Source organism: Lepidochelys kempii, chromosome 8 (assembly GCF_965140265.1).
Source record: "Lepidochelys kempii isolate rLepKem1 chromosome 8, rLepKem1.hap2, whole genome shotgun sequence".
NCBI lineage: Eukaryota > Metazoa > Chordata > Testudines > Cheloniidae > Lepidochelys > Lepidochelys kempii.
In genome coordinates, this window is record NC_133263.1 from 40003533 (window position 1) to 40024746 (window position 21214).

General features: G+C 46.6%; 1 protein-coding gene across 6 annotated transcripts in view; it reads left to right on the plus strand.

The window, feature by feature from the left end:
• The window catches only part of PCDH1 (protocadherin 1), a 129375-nt gene that overhangs the window by 57593 nt on the left and 50568 nt on the right, over positions 1 to 21214 (plus strand). For 5 of the 6 annotated variants that reach the window (XM_073356192.1, XM_073356195.1, XM_073356196.1 and 2 more), the window contains exon 4: positions 9465 to 9684. In XM_073356192.1, the coding sequence (XP_073212293.1) occupies positions 9465 to 9684 (220 nt within the window). Of the gene's footprint in view, positions 1 to 9464; positions 9685 to 17077; positions 17198 to 21214 lie in introns of those variants that run through there. The other variant, XM_073356197.1, reaches the window with a different exon arrangement.

Genomic DNA, 21214 nt, shown 5'->3' on the forward strand with positions numbered 1-21214 from the left:
TACGCGAAGGGGTAAAATAATGGTTTCTTATTCACTCTCTCCCCACCACTCATGATTTTATAGACCTCTGTCATATCCCCCCTTAGTTGTCTCTTTTCCAAGCTGAACAGTCCCAGTCTTTTTAATCTTTCCTCATATGGCAGCTGTTCCAAATCCTTAATTTTTGTTGCCCTTCTCTGCACCTTTCCATTTCTAATCTATCTTTTTTGAGATGAGGCAACCAGAACTGCATTCAGTATTCAAGGTGTGGGCATGCCATGGATTGATATTGTGGCATTATTTTTACTGCCCTATTATCTGTCCCTTTCCTAATAGTTCTTAACATTCTGTTAGGTATTTTTTGTCTGCCACTGAACACTCAGCAGATGTTTTCAGAGAACTATACACAATGACTTCAAGGTCTCATTCTTGAGTGGTAACAGCTAGTTTAATGCCCCCATCATTTTGTATGTATAGTATGTTTTCCAATGTGCATTACTTTGCATTTGTCAACATTGAATTTTTTCTGCCATTTTGTTACCCAGTCTTGTGAGATTCCCTTTGTGACAATTTGAAGTCGCTTTGCACTTAACCATCTTGAATAATTTTATATCATTTGCAAGGTTTCCCACTTCACTGTTTACCACTTTCTCCAGATCATTTATGAAGATGTTGAACAGCACTGGTCTCACTACAGATTCCTGGGGTCACCACTATTTACCTTTTTCCATTCTAAAAACTGACCACTTATTCCTATCTTTTGTTTCCTGTCTTTTAGGTTCATAAGAGGACCTTCCCTCTTATCCCATGACCCCTTACTTTGCTTAAGAGCCTCTGGGGAGGGACTTTGTCAAAGGTTTTCTGAAAGTCCAAGTACACTATATCCACTGGTCCACATGCTTGTTGCTGTCTCAAAGAATTCTAATAGATCGATGAGTCATGATTTCCCTTTACAAAAGCTGTATTGGCTCTTCCCCGACTAATTGTGTTTATCTATGTCTCTGATAATTCTGTTCTTTACTATAGTTTCAAAGAATTTGACTGCTACTGAAGTTAAGCTTACCAGCCTGTAATTGCCAGGATTGCCTCTGGAACTTTTCTAAAAAATTGGTGTCACATTAGCTATCCTCTAGACATCTGATACAGAAGCTGATTTAAGTGTAATTTACCTACCACAGTTAGTAGTTCTGCAGTGTCATATTTGAGTGTCTTCAGAAATCTTAGAATCATAGAATCATAGAATATCAGGGTTGGAAGAGACCTCTGAAGGTCATCTAGTCCAACCCCCTGCTCGAAGCAGGACCAATTCCCAGTTAAATCATCCCAGCCAGGGCTTTGTCAAGCCTGACCTTAAAAACCTCTAAGGAAGGAGATTCTACCACCTCCCTAGGTAACGCATTCCAGTGTTTCACCACCCTCTTAGTGAAAAAGTTTTTCCTAATATCCAATCTAAACCTCCCCCACTGCAACTTGAGTGATATCTTGGGTGATACCATCTGGTCCTGGTAAGTGCTTCTTGAGCACCTTGGTCATCAAATTGCCCCACTAATGGTTTGGCAGACTTCCAGCTTCTGATGCACTAAAAATGTTTTTGCTGGTTTTTTTGAGTCTTTTGCTAGTTGCTTGTCAAATTCTTTTTTGGCCTGCCTAATTTTACACTTGACTTGCCAGAGTTTATGCTCTTTTCTATTTTCCGCAGTAGGATTTGACTTCCAATTTTAAAGGATGCCCTTTTGCCTCTAATTGTCTCTTTTACTCTGTTAAGCGACGGTGGCATTTTTTGGTCCTCTTACTGTGTTTTTTATAAGAACATAAGAATGGCCCTACTGGGTCAGACCAAAGGTCCATCTAGCCCAGTATCCTGTCTTCCGACAGTTGCCAGTGCCAGGTGCCCCAGAGGGAATGAACAGAACAAGTAATCATCAAGTGTTGCTCATTCCCTGCTTCTGGCAAACAGAAGCTAAGGACACCATTCCTGCCCATCCTGGCTAATAGCCATTGATGGACCTAAGCTCCATGAATTTATCTAGTTCTTTTTTGAACCTTGTTATGGTCTTGGCCTTCACAACATCTTCTGGCAAAGAGTTCCACAGGTTGACTGTGCGTTGTGTGAAGAAATACTTCCTTTTATTTGTTTAAAACCTGCTGCCTATTAATTTCATTTGGTGACAACTAGTTCTTGTGTTATGAGAAGTAGTAAACACTTCCTTATCTACTTTCTCTACACCAGTCATGGTTTTATAGACCTCAATCATATCTCTCTTTAGCCGTCTCTTTTCCAAGCTGAAAAGTCCCAGTCTTATTAATCTCTCCTCATACAGAAGACGTTCCATACCCCTAATAATTTCTCTTGCCCTTTTCTGAACCTTTTCCAATTCCAATATATCTTTTTTGAGATGGGGCGACCACATCTGTACACAGTATTCAAGATGTGGGAGTACCATGGATTTATATAGAGGCAACATGATATTTTCTGTCCTATTATCTATCCCTTTCTTAATTATTCCCAGCATTCTGTTCTTTTTTTGACAGCCACTGCACATTGAGTGGATGTTTTCAGGGAACTATCCACAATGACTCCAAGATCTCTTTCTTGAGTAGTAACAGCTAATTTAGACCCATCATTATGTGGGGTATGCATTTAATATGAGCCTCTGTTATGGCCTTTTAAAAAAGTTTCCATACAGCTTGTAGGCATTTCACTGTTGTGACTTGTTCCTTTTAATTCCCATTTAAGAGGGGTGGGTTGGCTTTGTGGTGAGAGTTAGTTTCGGGGAGGAGGGGGAATTGTGCTGAGGTGAGACTTAGTGTCAATCAGAGGCAGTGGTTCTGAGGTGAGAGTTAGGCCATGTCTACACTACCAATTTGTATCGACAAAAGTGTTGTGACACCCAAAAGTCAACATAATAAAAATCACAATTTCATGTTCATACTTTCTCCCTCTGTTGGCAGATTGCGTCCACAGTGGGGGGGGACCATCATCAGTGTGAGCAATGCACTGTGGGTACCTATCCCACAATCCTTCTGTCGCTAGATGTTGTGGGACGATGGAGCAGATCGTGGCGCATGTTGGGACAGTGCTAAATGTCCCGTGATGCATTGCTTTCTGTTCCAGCACTCCATGGGCTTCTGGCTTTCTTTCGCAGCATTTTTTCAACAGCTCTTCTTTGCTCTGCACCCCAGCATCTTTGTGAGAAGGGATGGATCCTGCACTACTCTCCTATGTCTGTTAACTGTCATGAAGACTGACAGGTTCAGACACAGAGAACCCCTTGGGACTGTCACCTGGCGTGTTGGAATTATCTCTGAGCCTGTTTTCCACTGCCAGCTTGGGACACCAGAACCCTGCCTTGTTGAGCCAGACACACTAGTCTGCTGCAACAGAGACCCAGGTCTGGTCCACGCCCCCAAAGCTGCAGACATTAATCAAAAACTGCTCAGTAAGTCACTTATCTCCAGCACCCAGACACCCAGTTCCCAATGGGATCCAAACCCCAAATAAATCTGTTTTACTCTGTATAAAACATATACAGGGTAAAATCATAAATTGTCTGCCCTCTATAAGACTGATAGATATGCACAGCTGTTTGCTCCCCCAGGTATTAATCACTTACTCTGGGTTAATTAATAAACAAAAGTGATTTTATTAAGTATAAAAAGTAGGATATAAGTGGTTTTAAGTAATAACAGATAGAACAAAGTAAGTTACCAAGCAAAATAAAACAAAACATGCAAGTCTAAGCCTAATACATTTAAGAAACTGAATACAGGTAAATCTCACCCTCAGAGACGTTCCAATAAGCTTCTTTCACAGACTAGACTCCTTAGTCTGGGCCCAATCCTTTCCCCTGCTACAGTTCTTGTTAGTTCCAGCTCAGGTGGTAACTAGGGGATTTCTCATGACTGGCAGCCCCCTTTGTTCTGTTCCACTCCCTTGTGTCTTTGGCACAAGGCGGGAATCCTTTTAATCTCTCTGGGTTCCCACCCTTCCTTCTAAATGGAAAAGCACCAGGTTTAAGATGGATTCCAGCATCATGTGACATGTTCACATGCTCTGAGAGACTTCATTACTCATTGGCTGGCACCAACGGACACAGGAAGGCTTACAAATAAACAGCCATTTACAACCAATTGTCCTAATTAATAGGAGCCATCAACATTCCAAGCCTCCATTTATGGTCCACACTTTGCATAGTTACAATAAGACTTCAGACTAATAGTTCATATTTCTAGCTTCAGATACAAGAATGATACATTTCAGAGTAGCAGCCGTGTTAGTCTGTATCTGCAAAAAGAACAGGAGCCTAGACAAATTGGAGGATTTTGCCAAAAGAAATCTGATGAGGTTCAACAAGGACAAGTGCAGAATCCTGCAGTTAGGATGTAAGAATCCAATGCACCGCTACAGACTAGGGACCAAATGCCTTGGCAGCAGTTCTGCAGAAAAGGACCTAGGGGTTACAGTGGATCAGAAGTTGGATATGAGTAAACAGTGTGCCCTTGTTGCCAAGGCGGCCAATGGCATTTTGGGGTGTATAAGTAGGGGCATTGCCAGCAGACCAAGGGACGTGATTGTTCCCCTCTATTCAACATTGGTGTGGCCTCATCTGGAGTACTGTGTCCAGTTTTGGGCCCCATACTACAAGAAGGATGTGGAAAAATTGGAAAGAGTCCAGCAGAGGGCAACAAAAATGATTACGGGACTAGAACACATGACTTATGAGGAGAAGCTGAGGGAACTGGGGATGTTTAGTCTTCAGAAGAGAAGAATGAGGGGGGATTCAACTACCTGAAAGGGGGTTCCAAAGAGGATGGCTCTAGACTTGTCAGTGGTAGGAGATGACAGAACAAGGAGTAATGGTCTCAAGTTGCAGTGGGTGAGATTTAGGTTGGATATTAGGAAAAACTTTTTCACTAGGAGGGTGGTGAAACACTGGAATGCGTTACCTAGGGAGGTGGTGGAATTTCCTTTGTTAGAGGTTTTTCAGGTCAGGCTTGACAAAGCCCTGGCTGGGATGATTTAGTCGGGGATTGGTCCTGCTTTGAGCAGGGGGTTGGACTAAATGACCTCCTGAGGTCCCTTCCAACCCTGATATTCTATGAAGGGGTTGGAATGGGGGCCGGACGGGGTGGGAAGAAGCGGGGCAGGTGTGGGGCCTCATGGAAGAGGTGGAGGGGGGGCGGGGCCAGGGGAACGGGGGGTGTCAGTGAGGGCCAATGCACTAGTCCTCATGTGGCCCTCGTGGTCATTTGAGTTTGAGACCCCTGGACTAGACGATCATAATGGTCCCTTCTGACCTTAAAGTCTATGATGGGGGGGAGGGATAGCTCAGTGGTTTGAACATTGGCCTGCTAAACCCAGGGTTGTGAGTTTAATCCTTGAGGGGGCCATTTAGGGATCTGGGGCAACTATGGGGGATTGGTCCTGCTTTGAGCAGGGGATAGATTAGATGACCTCCTGAGGTCCCTTCCAACCCTGATATTCTATGAGTCTAGTTGAAAGCAGCTATCAAATTGCCCCTCATTCTTCTCTTCTGCAGACTAAATAATCCCAGTTCCCTCAGCCTCTCCTCATAAGTCATGTGCTCGAGCTCCCTAATCATTTTTGTTACCCTCCACTGGACTCTTTCCAATTTTTCCACATCCTTCTTGTAGTGTGGGGCCCAAAACTGGACACAGTACTCCAGATGAGGCCTCACCAATGCCAAATAGAGGGGAATGATCACTTCCAATCCTCTAATTTGTCTAGGTCCCTCTGTATCCTATCCCTACCCTCCAGCATAGCTACCACTTCTCCCAGTTTAGTGTCATCTGCAAACTTGCTGAGGGTGCAATCCAGGCCATCCTCCAGATCATTAATGAAGATATTGAACAAAACCGGCCCCAGGACCGACCCTTGGGGCATTCCGCTTGATACCGGCTGCCAACTAGACATGGAGCCATTGATCACTACTCGTTGAGCCCAATGATCTAGCCAGCTTTCTATCCATCTTATGGTCCATTCATCAAGCCCATACTTCTTTAACTTGCTGGCAAGAATACTGTGGGAGACCATATCAAAAGCTTTACTAAAGTCAAGTAATAACACGTCCACTGCTGTCCCCTCATCCACAGAGCCAGTTATCTCGTCATAGAAGGCAATTAGATCAGTCAGGCATGACTTGCCCTTGGTGAATCCATGCTGACTGTTCCTGATCACTTTCCTCTCCTCTAAGTGCTTCAAACTGATTCCTTGAGGACCTGCTCCATGATTTTTCCAGGGACTGAGGCAAGGCTGACTGGCCTGTAGTTCCCCACATCCTCCTTCTTCTCTTTTTAAAAGATGGGCACTACATCAGCCTTTTTCCAGTCATGCAGCTCCTCCCCTGATTGCCATGAGTTTTCAAAGATAATGGCCAATAGCTCTGCAATCACATTTTCCAACTCCCTTAGCACCCTCAGATGCAGTGCATTTGGCCCCATGGACTTGTGCTCATCCAGTTTTTCTAAATAGTCTTGAATCACTTCTTTCTCCAGAGGACTGGTCACCTCTCCCCCATACTGTGCTGCCCAGTGCAGTAATCTGGGAGCTGACCTTGTTCATGAAGACAGAGGCAAAAAAAGTATTGAGTATATTAGCTTCTTCCACATCCTCTGTCACTAGGTTGCCTCCCCCATTCAGTAAGGGGCCCACACTTTCCCTGACCTTCTTGTTTCTAACATACCTGAAGAAATCCTTCTTGTTACTCTTAACATCTCTTGCTAGCTGCAACTCCAAGTGTGATTTGGCCTTCCTGCATGCCTGAGCAATATTTTTATACTTCTTATAACACCTGTCACCTAAGCACTACTGAGGGTGTTGCGCTTAGGTGACAGGTGTTATCAATCGGGAGGAGCACTCTGAAGTAAGAATTGGTATCAGTGGCTAAGGTTACACTGAGATCAGAGTTGGTATCAATGGGAACGAGGTTGTACTGAGGTGAGAGTTGGTGACAATCGGGGGGTTGCTCTGAGGTAAGAGTTGGTATAAATTGTGGGGGGTTGCTCTGAATTGTGAATTGGTATCATTCAGGAGGTTGCTCTGTGGTAAGAGCTGATATTGATTGGGGGCTGTGATGAGGGGAAAGTTGGCATCGATCAAGTTGGTTGTACTGATGTGAGAGGTGGTATCAATTGGGGCAGGGGGGTTCTCTGCTGTGAGATTTTTTGTATCTGTGGGGGGTTGTGCTGAGGTGATAGTTTTAATGATCCGGGGATTGCTCTGAGCTGAGAATTGATGTCAGTTGGGGTTAATCTGAGGTGAGAGTTGGTACCAACTGGGGTTGTGTGTTACTCTGCTGTGATAGTTGATGTCATCTGGGTGTGTGTTCTCTGAGGTGATAGTTGGTATCAATTATAGGGGTTGCTCAGTGTTCAGAGTTCCTGTCAATTGGGGGGGGGAGAACTGGTATCAGTCAAGGGGGTTGCAATGAGGCGAGAATTTAAATCATTTTGGGGTTGTGCTGGGATGAGAGTTAATATCTATTGGAGGGTTGCTCTGAAATGAAAGTTTGAGTCAATCAGGGGCCTGGTGTAAGGTGAGAGGTGGTGTAAATCAGAAGGGTTGCTCTGAGGTCAGAGTTAGTTTCAAGTGTGGGGGGGGGGGCAGTTCTCCTAAGATGAGAATTAGTGTGAAATGTGGGGTTGCACTGAGAGGGGGTGGCATAAATGAGGGCGGTTTCTCTGAGTTGAGAGTTGGTATTAATCGGGGAGTTGCTCCAAGGTCAAAGTTGGTATAAATCCTGGGGATTTCTCTCATGGGACTGTTGCTGTCAATCGGGGTAGTGCTCAGGTTAGAGTTGGTATTGATTGGGATGGAGGGGAATTGCACTGATGTGATAGTTTGAATCAATCAAGGTGATTGTGTTGAGGTGAGAGGTGGTATCAGTCGGTGCCCTCTGATGTGAATGTTGGTATAAATTGGGGGGTTACTCTGAGGTGTGAGTTGGTGTCAGCTGGGGGTTGCATTGAGGTGAGAGTTGGAATCAATCAAGGGTATTGTACTGAGGTGAGAAGTGGTGTCAATCCGGGGTGCCCTCTGATTTGAATGTTGGTATCAGGGGAGGATTGCACTGAGGTGAGGGTTGGTATCAATTGCAAGGTTGCTCTGAGGAGAGAGTTGGTAGCAGTCAGGAAGGGTTGCTCTACGGTAAGAGATGGTATCAATAGTAAGGTTTGCACTGAAGTAAGAGTTGGTATCACTTGGGGGACTCTGAGATGGGTGTTGGTGTCAGTGCGGGTTGAGGTAAGAGATCAGTAAATATTTCCAACAGCTGGAATTGGGACACTGGGGAGGGCTCTGAGTATAAAGAATTCTTTCCCAGGTGTCTGGCTGGTGGGTTGCATTCACAAGCTCAGAGTCTAACTGATCCCCATATTTGAGGTCAGGAAGGAGTGTTTCCCTAGGTTAGATTGGCAGAGACCCTGGTTTTTTTTGCCTTCCTTTGTATCATAGGGCACTCTTAATTTGCTGGTTTGAAGTAGAGTAAATGATGGATTGTCTGTCACTTGCAGTCTTTAAATCAAGATTTGAGGACTTCCAGCATTCATCCAGAGATTATGCTCCTATCACAGGAGTGGGTGAGTGAGTTTCTGTGGCCTCTGAAGTGAAGGAGGTCAGACTATATGATCATGATGGTCCTTTCTGGCCTTAAAGTCTATGAGTTTATGTCAATCAGGGTCTCTGAGATGAGAGATGGTTTTAGTTGAGGGAAGACCCCTGAGGTTAGAGGTGGTGTCAGGTGTGAATGGGACTTTGAGGTGTGAGATTATGTCAGCTGTGTAGTCAAAGATCAGGCAGTTCTGGCACCCTGTTCTGTGGAACTCTGCTGGGGTTCCTCTGAGTTGGAGATTGTGTCTGTTGTGGAAGCAGTTGGCTCTGAGATAAGAGTTGGTGTAATGTAATTCCTGTGTGGGACTGTGAGATGAGAGATGATGTTAGCTGGAGGACTGCTAGTCAGGGACGGTTCTGAGGTAAGAGATTATGTCAATTGGGGGTTCTCTGAGGTGATATGGTAGTAAGGGAGATGAGGGGGTGATTCCATGGAGCTCTGAAATAGGAGATGATGTCTGTTGGGTGGTGGGGTGTTTCTGAGATGGTGTAAATTGGAGGGTGGACTCTGAGGTGAGAGATCATGTCTGTTGGGGGGCAGATTTCTTTGGTGAAAACCAGAAAGACCCCTGAGGTGAGTGATGGTGTCAGTCAAGGGGAGACACCTGAGATGAGGGGAGGTGACACTTTTTTTTTGGGAGGGGAGTGGGGATACTCTGAGGTTGGAGATGTTGTCCATTGGGGGGCTCATGAAATGAAAGATTTTTTTTCAGTTGGCAGGGCTTAGGGTCAAGAGAAAGCTGTGGTTCTTTGTCCTCAGTGCTTTGCTGGGGAGGTCAGGTTTCATAACCAGTCCTGATCACTCCCTGTGGGTGGCTGGTATCCCCTCTTATCTCTTTTCTTTTCTGCTTTGCAGTTACCTCATCGCCGAGTGACATTCTCTGCAGCTAATCAGGCACAGGACTTGCAGGACCCCTCTCAACATAGTTACTATGACAGCGGGCTAGAAGAGTCAGAGACGCCAAGCAGCAAGTCATCATCAGGGCCCCGGATTGGGCCACTAGCTCTTCCTGAGGATCATTATGAGCGCACCACACCCGACGGTAGTATTGGGGAGATGGAGCACCCTGAGAACGGTAAGAGAGCCTGCTGCATGCATGTCAGCCTCCTTCCTGCAGATTGTCTTGGTGCAGGCACTTCAAAGCCTTGCAAATCTGCATCCCATGGAGGAGGGATAGGTGGGGGGGTTAGTAGCCATGTTGGGACAGCCTTGGACAGCGTGAGGCAGGGAGGCCAGAGAAAGTCACAGTTCTGAAGGCAAGAGACCACCAAGGATGAGAAGGGGCTCAGAAAGGTGGTCACTGGAGAGGAAGAAAGGAGAAAAGAGGACTTTAGAGGTAGGAGTAAAGGAGTTAAAGGGATGCCTGGGGCTGATATGGCACAGGAAGAAGGGGAACCAGAAGGCTTTGATTTGAGTTGTCAGTAGAACATCATGGAGGATAGTTGGAGGGGAGATCTTGGGGGTTAGACTAGATGACCTCCTGAGGTCCCTTCCAACCCTGATATTCTATGATTCTATGATACAGTTTGTGACTGAGCCCATGGGCAAATCACAACTCTTTGTGTCTTGGAACAAAGGCCAGGGGAGTGTCTAGACTAGCATGTACAGTTATATGTTATATGTTAAAACTGGGTCCCAGACTCTTGTTTAAACAGACTCAGAGGAGCAGTTGGGGTAGAAACAAGATGGAGTGGAGAGGGCCTATGGGATTCCTTGGTGTAGAGGTGGATATTGAAGCCATGGGAGCCTTTGTAGTGGCAGAGAGGGAGAATACAAAAGGACCAACCTTGGGATAACAATAGACATTGGAAGAAGAGGGGACATGGTGCAGTATGATTGTGGCAAACCCAAAGGCATCAGGGCTTTCCATTGAGTTTGTTCGCCATAACAGCCTAACTCTTTTTTTTATGGTCCCATCAAAAATGTTTCTTCGCTCCCACCGCAGATCATCTGCCTCTTCTCCATCTCAGGCATGGCGTGGGCACTGTCTTTGGCCCTCCGAGTGCCAGGGGTCTGTCTGTCTCCAACTAACCACTTCCCCAGGCTATCTTCTGTCAGGCTAAGTTGCCTCCTCCTGCCCAGGCTCTGGCCATGTGCCCAATACCTTCCTTACTCTGCTGTCTGCATTCTGACATACAGGAGTTTTCCTCTGAAATGAGGCCTCTCATTAAGTGGGCTGCAGAGAAACCTTTGGGGAAGAGCAGGGCAGCAAAATTGTCGTTGTGAATTTTCCTAGTGCTGGGAGAGATGGAAATAAACAGGGGTTCTCTTACTTGGGACAGGGTAGATAAAGGGCATCTGCGTGAGCACATTGCTGGGCACTTGCTGTGGCCAAAGCCTGTGGGGGGGGCACAGGCAGCCTAGGGGGTTGGAAAGCCACTGGATCTCTCCACTGGGAATACCCTTGGTGCGATGGGGATTGCATGGTGGCAAAGGCCTGGTGAGATGTGCCTCAAATCCCCCCTTATCAGTTTCTGGGACAGGGGCCTGAGAGGATATGGCTGGAGTGCACTAAGCTCCAGCTATTCTGGGCTGCTCAATGAACCCAGCAGGAGCTGCCAGACCAAGTTAGAGCAATCTCTAGGACTGACGTGGCCCCTGAATCCAGGATGTGCTAAAATGGCATAAAGCTCCCCCTCTATCTGTGGGAATTTCATACAGACCACTTCCTCCCAAAGAGGAAAAACATTCAGCCTGGAAAAAAGGGAGAAAGGGGAGGTCTGGGGCCTGGCTGATGGGGTTCTTGGGGTCTCTTGCGTATGCTGTGTAATAACCCTCAGGTAACAGCTGGGTGAGTGGAAGGGACTGTTGAGGGACCTGTGAGGAGAATTCTGATATGACACCGTGTCAGTTGGGTGAGCAATGACTGAGTGTCATCAATAATGACAGTGTTCTGGATAGGATGAAGGCCGTGTGAAAACAGAGGAGGGAATAGGAAAGGAGGAGAGACTGGAGCTGGACAGAGGAGGAGATGAAGGAAGGAGAGAGAGAACAAGGGACAGATGGGGACTCACAGAAGGCTGAAACAAGCAGCAGAGTAGAGTTCCCACTGACAGCATATGGCATCTGCCGGGGAAGATTTTGGTGGGGAAACTGAGGCTCAGCAAGAGGAGGTGACATGGTCAGCCTGCAGTGTCAGCAACAGAATCTTGGCCCTGTGCTTTAGCCACACAGTCCTTCCTCTGGCTAGTGAGACCTGCAGCTGCCTTTAGCCTCTGGGATTCTGACTATTCTGGACTCTTTTTCCCTTCTTGATGATTAATCCTGTTCAGGTCAGTTTCAGCTCCAGCAAAGCTGTCAGCATGCTATTGGAGAGACCCCTTGACTAGCCAGCAGAGGGAGATAATTTAGATCCCACTATGTTGTTGATCTCTGAGATATTCAGTTCTCAGCAGGGGATCAGAGTGCAAGGAGTGAGCTAGACCAGTGGTTTTCAGACTGCGGGTTGTGACCCAGTACTGGGTCACGGAATGTAAGGCACTGGGTTGCAGCCAGCTCCTAGGTTGGGGGGCCACAAGGCTCTGCACATGCCCCTGCCCCGCATGCTGCCCCTGCCCCAAGCACCAGCTTCCATTGGTTCCCAGCCAATGGGAGCTGGGGGTTGGGGGGGTAGTGCCTGCACGTGAGAGCCGCTTGCATGCCTCCGCCTAGGAGTCGGAGCTGCTGCTGGCCACTTCTGGGCCGCAGTGTGGTCCGTGGTGCCAGAAGAGGCAGGAAGCCCCCACTGCAACGCTGACTGGGAGCTGCCTGAAGTAAGCCCACTCCCCAACCCCATGCCCCAATCCCCTGCTCCAATCCTGAGCCCCCCCCAACCCAAAGCCACTCACTGCACCCAAAACCCCTCATCCCCTGCCCCACCCCAGATCCCTGACCCCCTACTGCACCCCAATCCCCTGCCCCAGCCCTGAGCCCCCCCAAACCTGGAGCCCCCTCCTGCACCCCAAACCCCTCATCCCCAGCCCAGAGTCTCCACCCCAAGCCCAGAGCCCTGACCCCCTCCCACACCCCAACCCCCTGTCCCAGGCCAGAGCCCCTTCCATACCCTGAACCCCTCATTCCCGACTCCATCCCTCAGCCCTCACCCCCGTACCTCAACCCTCTGCTCTAGCCCTGAACCCCTCCCACATCCCAAACCCCTCATCTCCAGCTTCACTGGGGCACGGGCATCAACAATTTTCTTCAACTAGGTTGCCAGAAAAAAGTTTGAAAACCCTGAGCTGGACCATAGACAGGACAGGGGACACTCGTCCCGGGTAGTGCCCTGCACAAAGGAGGCACATCCTCTGACTGAAGTACCTGAACATGACTCTCCTGAAAGCTGAAAATATCAGTCTCTGCTCATAAACTTTTCCCCTCCCTCCTATAGTAAGGTGCCTTCACTAACATGCTCACTGCCATGGACAGCAGCCAGGTGTGCACACACACACACATGCACACCACACATACGTGCTTGCCAACACACACATGCATGCACATGCCATGTTCACATACACAACAGGGCTGAAGAGATACAGAACTGTATTTTGTGGCCATCATCACCTGGCCTGGGTCAAGCTCCCCTCACATGTTAGTCAGGCTCCCCTGTTTCCTGAAGCTGCTGGTAAACGCACACAAACTTGATGCAGTGCAGAAAGAGTGAGAGGCCAGGGCTCCACTGATTCTTCTGACATTAACTCTAGCCTGTCTCTATGTTCTTCAGATTGTCTCACAAAGATAATTATATCAACAGAGAATATGAGAATAGGGTCAAAAATTCTGATCCACCTAGGCGATACACTGGGTGACTGTGGAACCAGGCAAAGGGATCTGTAGCTTGAAAGGTACCTAGTTACACTGCTACCTTACTTCATGATAATTGGCTAGAGATTCCTCTGGTGAGGCTAGCATATTAAGATCTGATCCATTAGGAATTTCATAGCTCAGACTAGTAGTGTGACCCAAATTAAGGAGTCCTATGGAGCAGATATCATCATGACTTTGAATCGGCTCATTCAGTTTCTCCAGCTAGTCCTCTAACAGTGCCAACTCAACAAGGGCCATACAGGGAAATCTAGTTTTGTTTCTGAGATCTTGGAAGCATAGGCCATTCTTGCCCACAGAATGAGAAGTTAATGCTGGAGAAACACTATTATTAGATCCCACACAGCTTATCATCTGTGGCAGGTGCAGGACTGCACCCTATTGTACATTTTCTAGAGTTTTATCTAGTCTAGTAATAAATGTTCAAAATGATGGGTCTTCACCATTTTCCCCAGGAGACTGTTCAAAGCCTAAGAGATCTGATGGGTGGATGATCATCTTTTGATATCTCTTCTGCTGGAAGGCAAACTGCATGGTAGTTGTGTCTTTTCTTCCGTAAGTCATCCCTTATTTGGTTATCACAGACACTTTTGGATCCTTCCTTATTGGACACCTCCTACCGTGTAAGCTGCAGTGAAGTTCTGAGTTGCAAAGGCTGCATGAGCCTTTCCAAAAAGATTTAGTAGGCTGTTGAGGGAGAGCTCTACAGTATTTTGGCATTGACATATGCCATCTTCCCTGGTAACACAATTGGTTGGTACCTTTAGTACCTGACTAGGATGTCCCCCACTTCCTATCCAGCACTCTGCAGTGCTGTCATCTGGTAGAGTGTGAAATACTGAGCTGGGGACCCCTGCATTACTTACCTGTAAGGCTGCCAGCTCCCTTGCTCACTCTGAAGACATCTGTTCCCATAATATTGAAACTTGCTCTGGTAAGGAAAGGCTGGGAATTGTTTAAGAACACTTTACTAGATGCCCAAAAAGCCACAGTCCCACAATTTAGGAAGAATGCCAAATTGGTTAAAAAACTACCCGGGGATTAGTGGAGAAGAAAAGGCAGCAATAAAAAAAGGAAATATTTCAAACAAATGGAAGAAAGGGGATGTTGATAGTAACGAATATAAATCAGAAGTTAGGAATTGCAGAAAATTGATAAGGGAAGCAAATGGACACAAAGAGAAATCTGTGGCTAGCAGAATTAAGGATAATAAAAAGAAGCTTATTAGGAACAAAAAGATGACCTCCTGAGGCCCCTTCCAACCCTGAGATATTCTATGATCAGTCCTTTGTGTAGAGCTTCCGTTTGTAGCAAAGTCCCTCCAGAGGTAAGAAGCAGGGTTGAAGACAAGATGGAGAAGCTGCAGCAGCTTTTTATAGTCTCTTGCCATGTGGTCTTTCTTTCTTTGTCCCAGGGACAAGCTGTCCATCACATGGCCTGGAAAAACCTCAGAGTTCTGTCCATAGGCATGTCCCTGCATACCTTGCTCAGTCACAAGGCATGTCTGCCTTCTCTCAGTGGGTCAATTGTATAGCTGATGGTCCTTGGTGTCAGGCTAGGCAGAGCTGACACCAATTTGTCTGGGGTGTCACCCAGAAGCATTGCATAAGTTTGAAATACAGACAGTATAGAGACAATATGCATAACTTCAACTACAAAAATGATACACATATACAGATAGCATAATCATAGCAAGAAAACCATAACCTTGTTTTAGACACCTTATTTGACCCCCTTTCTACAAGATTTGGAGCCACTACAGGACTTTGGTTGCAACAACGATCTATACAGTTACAGATTCTGTCAATAACGTCACACAAGGTCTATGTGGTTGCTCAGACAACTTCCTGGGCCAACACCTGGGATTAAGTAGGGGCACTTGGCCAATCAGAGGACTGCAGGGTACTGTCACTCTGGGTCTCGTGGGTGGTAGTTCCTGCAACGCCTATTCACACCGCTTCCTGGCTGTGCCTCTGCAGGGCCTTCTGCTGATATGGTGGGAATATCAGCCACCCCAGGCTCTGCGTACCTAGGTTTTATTCCCTGCATCCTTACAAAACTGAGGCAATTGAAATGTTTAATTTCAATCTCACTCAAAATGTTTTGATTTACTGAAAATTCAGAACATTTTGGTTTTAAGTTCGATCCAAAACAAAACTTTTTTTGGGGGGGAGGGGGGCGTAGAATTGCCTGTGAATTAAAAAAGCCACTATTTTCCCAGCTCTCTTTCTTAGGCTGGGCAGAGTATAGGCACTGTCAATCTGGCTATGGGCCTCCAGGAACACATTCCAGGTGCCAACCCGATACACCAATTGCCTGGGCCCTGAAACCAGTGCTGGCTTTCCTTAGATCCCCAAGAGCTCGTGCATGCTCTCAGAGGACAACTGAAGCTGCCAGTCTTCCAGTGTACTGCTTTCCCCTTTGGGGACTACATGAAAGTGTAAGCAAATAACACACAAACACAGCTAAGGCATTTCTAAATACATACACACTTAACTCTTAGGTAGCACAAGAGATATACAGATATCCTGTACCCAAATCCCTGTCTTAGTTTCCTCACTCCAAAAGGCCTTTGGGATTTGGCCTGTGTGTTTCCAGGTGGTTCAGGATTCTTCCTCTTCTTTTTCTCATGGGTATTAATGACCCTGCCCAGGGCAGCATGTGGCTATGTGTTGTGCTTTATGGGTGTTAGCAGTCCTGCTTGGGGTGGTATGTGGCTACATGTTGTTGATATGGAATTACTGGGCCTGCCAAAAGAGAGAACATTGGACGCTGTCCCTCTCCTGACGGAACTTGTGCTCCTGGTGGGGGGTGGGGAGCTGCAAGGAGCTGAGAGCCCAGGCTCTTAGCCCCCCCAACACTGCCCCTCTTAAGTCAGTAGAAGTGCTCCTGGTGAAGATGCACATCACCAACAGAAGGATGTGGATGTGAACCGCTGCAGTAATTACTGCAGTGGCTATAAGTCAACCTAAAATAGGTCAATATAAACTTGTAGTGTAGACATGCCCTTAGATTTCACCAACCAATTATCAAGTGAAAACTCCTCAAGCACTTTAACAGCCTTAACATGGAGTCACAGACAGTCCAATCTGGTACTTTGGTCTATCTTGCCACCCAGGTAAGCTTTCCTTTGTGATAGATGGTCCCTTACATCAAGGATCAGAGCAATATTCAAGTTAATCCCAGTCACATACCCCAAGTTAATTGCATCTTTAGATCTCAAACCAAGATAAAGTTTGTAGCTAATCCTATAATAAACTGTCTAAAGATTTATTAAGTAGTTGCCAAAGGAAATAAGAGTTATTTACAAGGTTAAAGCTGGTAAACATATATACACACAAATGAGTTCCAGTCTTAAGTTTCAAAAAGTAATAGAAGCTACTATAATAAGCAAGTTCTATATGTCCTTTAGAGCTAATTTAGTCCAAGCATGGGGATCATTTGCTTATGCTTATCAGTCCTTGCCCCTGAGAGTCCAAGCAGTATAAAAGCTTTGGACAGCTTTGCTTAAATATCTTGAGTAATTTTGTATCGTCTGCAAATTTTGCCACCTCACTGTTTATTGCTTTTATGAACATGTTGAAAAGCAATGTCTCAGTACAGACACCTTGCTTCATTCTGAAAACTGACCAATTTTTCCTACCCTTTGTTTCCTGTCTTTTAACCAGTTACTGATCCATGAGAGGACCTTCCCTCTTATCCCATGACAACTTACTTTGCTTATGAGCCTTTGGAAACGGACCTTGTCAAAGGCCTTCTGAAAGTCCAGCTATACTGTATCCATTAGATCACACTTGTCCATATGTTTTTTTGACCCCCCCGCAAGGAATTCTAATAGATCAGTGAGGCATGATTTCCCTATACAAAAGCTGTGTTTACTCTTCCCCAACAAATCGTTTTTATCTGTGTCAGATAATTCTCTTCTTTACTATAGTTTCAACCAATTTGCCTGCTCCTGAAGTTAGGGTTACCAGCCTTTTTATTGCCAGGATTGCCTCTGGGACCTTTTTAAAAATTGGCATCACATTAGCTATCTCTCAGGGCCGACTGATTCTGCCTAAAAGTGTGGGGACCCCGAGTCCCCACCCCCTCCATGGCCTCACCCCTGCCGCTCCTCTTCCTCCTAAGGCCCCACCCCTGGCCAAGCTGGAAGCTGAAGCCAGGCCACGGAACCCAGTCCCCTCAACCTGCCTGGGGTGGGGTGAGGGCCTGAGAGAAGCCCTTAGCCCATGTCCCTGCCCTCTGAATCCCCACCCCAGGCAGATGGAGGGTCAGGGGCTCCCCCCTGCTGCCTGGGCTCTGCAGGCTGCTCTTACCCAGATGGGGTCCAGCTTCTAGCCTGACCAGGGGGTGGGGTCTCAGGGGGAAGAGAAGGGGCAAAGGGCCAAGCCCATGTCAAAAGGTAGATGGGCCAGGTCTGTCTACTTTGAAAAAGTGGGCGGGCCATGGCCCCTAGGCCCCCTCTATGCCAGTGCCCCTGCCTCCACTCATCTGGTACAGAAGCTGATTAAAATGATTGGTTACATACCACAGTTAGTAGTTCTGTAATTTCATATTTGAGTTCCTTGAGTGGGTGAATACTGTCTGGTCCGGTGACTTATTACTGTTTAATTTATCGATTTGTTCCAAAACCTCCTCTATTGACACCTCAATGTGGGACAGTTCCTCAGATTTGTTACCTAGATAAGAACGGCCATGTTGAGTCAGACCAAAGGTCCATCTAGCCCAGTATCCTGTCTTCCGACAGTGGCCAATGCAGGTGCTTCAGAGGGAATGAACAGAACAGGCAATCATCAAGTGATCCATCCCCTGTCACCCATTCCCAGCTTCTGGCAGACAGAGGCTAGGGACACCATCCTTGCCCATCCTAGCTAATAGCCATTGATGGACCTATCCTCCATGAACTTATCTAGTTCTTTTTTTAACTATGTTATGGTCTTGGCCTTCACAACATCTTCTACTAAAGAGTTCCACAGGTTGACTGTGCGTTGTGCGAAGAAATACTTCCTATTGTTTGTTTTAAACCTGCTGCCTATTAATTTCATTGGGTGACCCCCTAGTTCTTGTGTTATGAGAAGGAGTAAATAACACTTCCTTATTTATTTTCTCCACCCAGTCATGATTTTATAGACCTCTATCATATCCACCCTTAGTCATCTCTTTTCCAAGCTGAAAAGTCCAGTCTTATTCATCTCTCCTCATATGGAAGCTGTTCCATACCCCTTTTAATTTTTGTTTCTTTTCCAATTCCAATATATCTTTTTTGAGATGGGGTGACCAGATCTGCATGCAGTATTCAAGGTGTGGGTGTACCATGAATTTATACAGAGGCAATATGATATTTTATGTTTTATTATCTATCCCTTTCCTAATGATTCCCAGCATTCTGTTAGCAATTCCTTAAAGGAATGGCTTAGGTGTGGGAACCTCCCTCACATCCTCTGCAGTGAAGACAGATGCAAAGAATTCTTTTAGCTTCTCTGCAGAAAAGGACCTGGGGATTACAGTAGATGAGAAGCTGGATATGAGTCAGCAGTGTGCCCTTGTTGCCAAGAAGGCTAACGGCATACTGGGCTTCATTAGTAGGAGCATTTTCAGCAGATCGAGGGAAGTGATTATTCCCGTCTATTCTGCACTGGTGAGGCCACATCTGGAGTATTGCATCCAGTTTTGGCCCCCCCACTACAGAAAGGATGTGGACAAATTGGAGAGGCTGAGGGAACTGGGCTTGTTTAGTCTGCAGAAGAGAAGAGTGAGAGGGGTTTGATAGCAGCCTTCAACCTGAAAGGGGGTTCCAAAGAGGATGGAGTTCAGCTGTTCTCAGTGGTGGCAGATGACAGAACAAGGAACAATGGTCTCAAGTTGCAGTGGGGAAGGTCTAGGCTGGATATTAGGAAACACTATTTCACTAGGAGGGTGATGAAGCACTGGAATGGGTTACCTAGGGAGGTGGTGGAACCTCCATCCTTAGAGGTTTTTAAGGCCTGGCTTGACAAAGCCCTGACTGGCATGATTTGGTTGGTGTTGGTCCTGCTTTGAGCAGAGGGTTGGACTAGATGACCTCCTGAGGTCTCTTCCAACCCCAATCTTCTATGATTCTATGCAATGGCCTTATCTTCCTTGAAAGCTCCTTTAAGTCTTTGGCTAATTACTCTTCAAAGTCGTCTTTGGCCTGCCTAATTATACATGACTTGCAGAGTTTATGCTCCTTTCTATTTTCCTCAGTAGGATTTAACTTCCAAATTTTAAGGGATGCCTTTTTGCTTCTAACCACTTCTTTTACTTTGTTTAGCCATAGTGACACTTTTTTGATTCTCTTACTGTGATTTTTAATTTGGGGTATACATTTAATTTGACCCTGTATATGGTGCAGATCTGCAGTGACTTTAATCCTTTCATAAAATAGGATCCTGAAGTCAGGCTACATTTTTTACTTATTGAGGTAGGCTTGAGACCTCTGTCAGAGCCAGGTCAGTCAGTATGTTGTGTCAGTTAGGAGTGTGCCTCCTACTTTGCCTGAGTTCCAAAACGGCTCACCCTCCCGATTGCCGAGGAAGAGTCATAAGACCTCCAAGCAGCCCACCAAAAGAAGATCTCTGGCATCGAAGTCTGCTAGGCATGGGGTTAAGAGGAAAGTGCAGCTGAAGTCCAAGCACTCCTCTTCTCCAGCACCCAAGAAACCAGCAGCAATGACTCCAGCATCGAGGCAGGTACTGTTGAGTCCAGGCCCTGAGGAAGCACCTTCCACACCTGTGGAACTGCACAAGAAATTTCTGGCAGCCTCAAATGCCTAAAGCATGCTCAGTACCAATGATCTCTTGTCACTTTCAGTGCCGGTATCACCAACAGTACAGGAGTCGGCACTCTTGGTACCACCGGACACAGGGGCTCCAACAACATTGCTGTAGTGCTCATTACTGTGTCAGCCCCATTTGCCTCAGATGGCTTGCTATCTGCGACTTGCTGCGACTTGCGATTTGGCCTCAGTCACTGGTACCATCAGTAGCAGCACCTCCATGGCTACCGGAAGGAGAGCTGTCCTCCTATTAATCAGAGGTTGGGTCTTACATTTTCCAACCTTGGAGCCACTTTCTCTAGTCCCCATCGAAGCACTACTACCCTGCAAGGGATCCTTCTGCAGGAGTACCATCAAGTGGGTGGTCAGGAGGTCACTTGGGGCCTACACCTGTCCAGTTGCCTTTTTGGAATCTGTGGGATTTCCCTATGTTTTCTAGATTATATTTTAGGCATTCTTATTCAGTCACCTTGGAGAGGTGTGCAGTATCTGCCCACCAGGTACCTCCTGTTTTTGAACCTGTTCCTGAGCCCAGTACCAGGTGCCAAGAGCTGGATGAGGAGGTCTCCACTGGACAAGTGATGGAAGAAGAGCAGCCTGAGCCTATGCTGGCCCCCTCTTCATCCTCTCCTGATGACACAGGCTCATCAGGGGGCATTTCACCTCCCGCAGATGACTATAAGGCCCACCAAGAATTGTTAAAGAGGGTGGCCTTAAGCCTGGGCATCCAGGTGGAGGCAGTGAAAGAATCCTTGCACCTCCTGATAGATATTTTGGCCTCAGCAGATCCTTCCAGAGTGACCTTGCCTCTCAGTGAGGCAAATATGGATCCCGTTAAGGCACTCTGGCAGACCCATTCATCCCAATAGGGTGTGTTAAACTTCCAAGGTTACAGTTTCTCTCTGACCTTGGATGGGTAGATGCTGCCACCACCCAAATGCAAAAAAACCCCTCCCTTTTTTGAGAACCCAGAAAGGTGCACTTGGGAATTCCTTCCTGTGGGGTACCC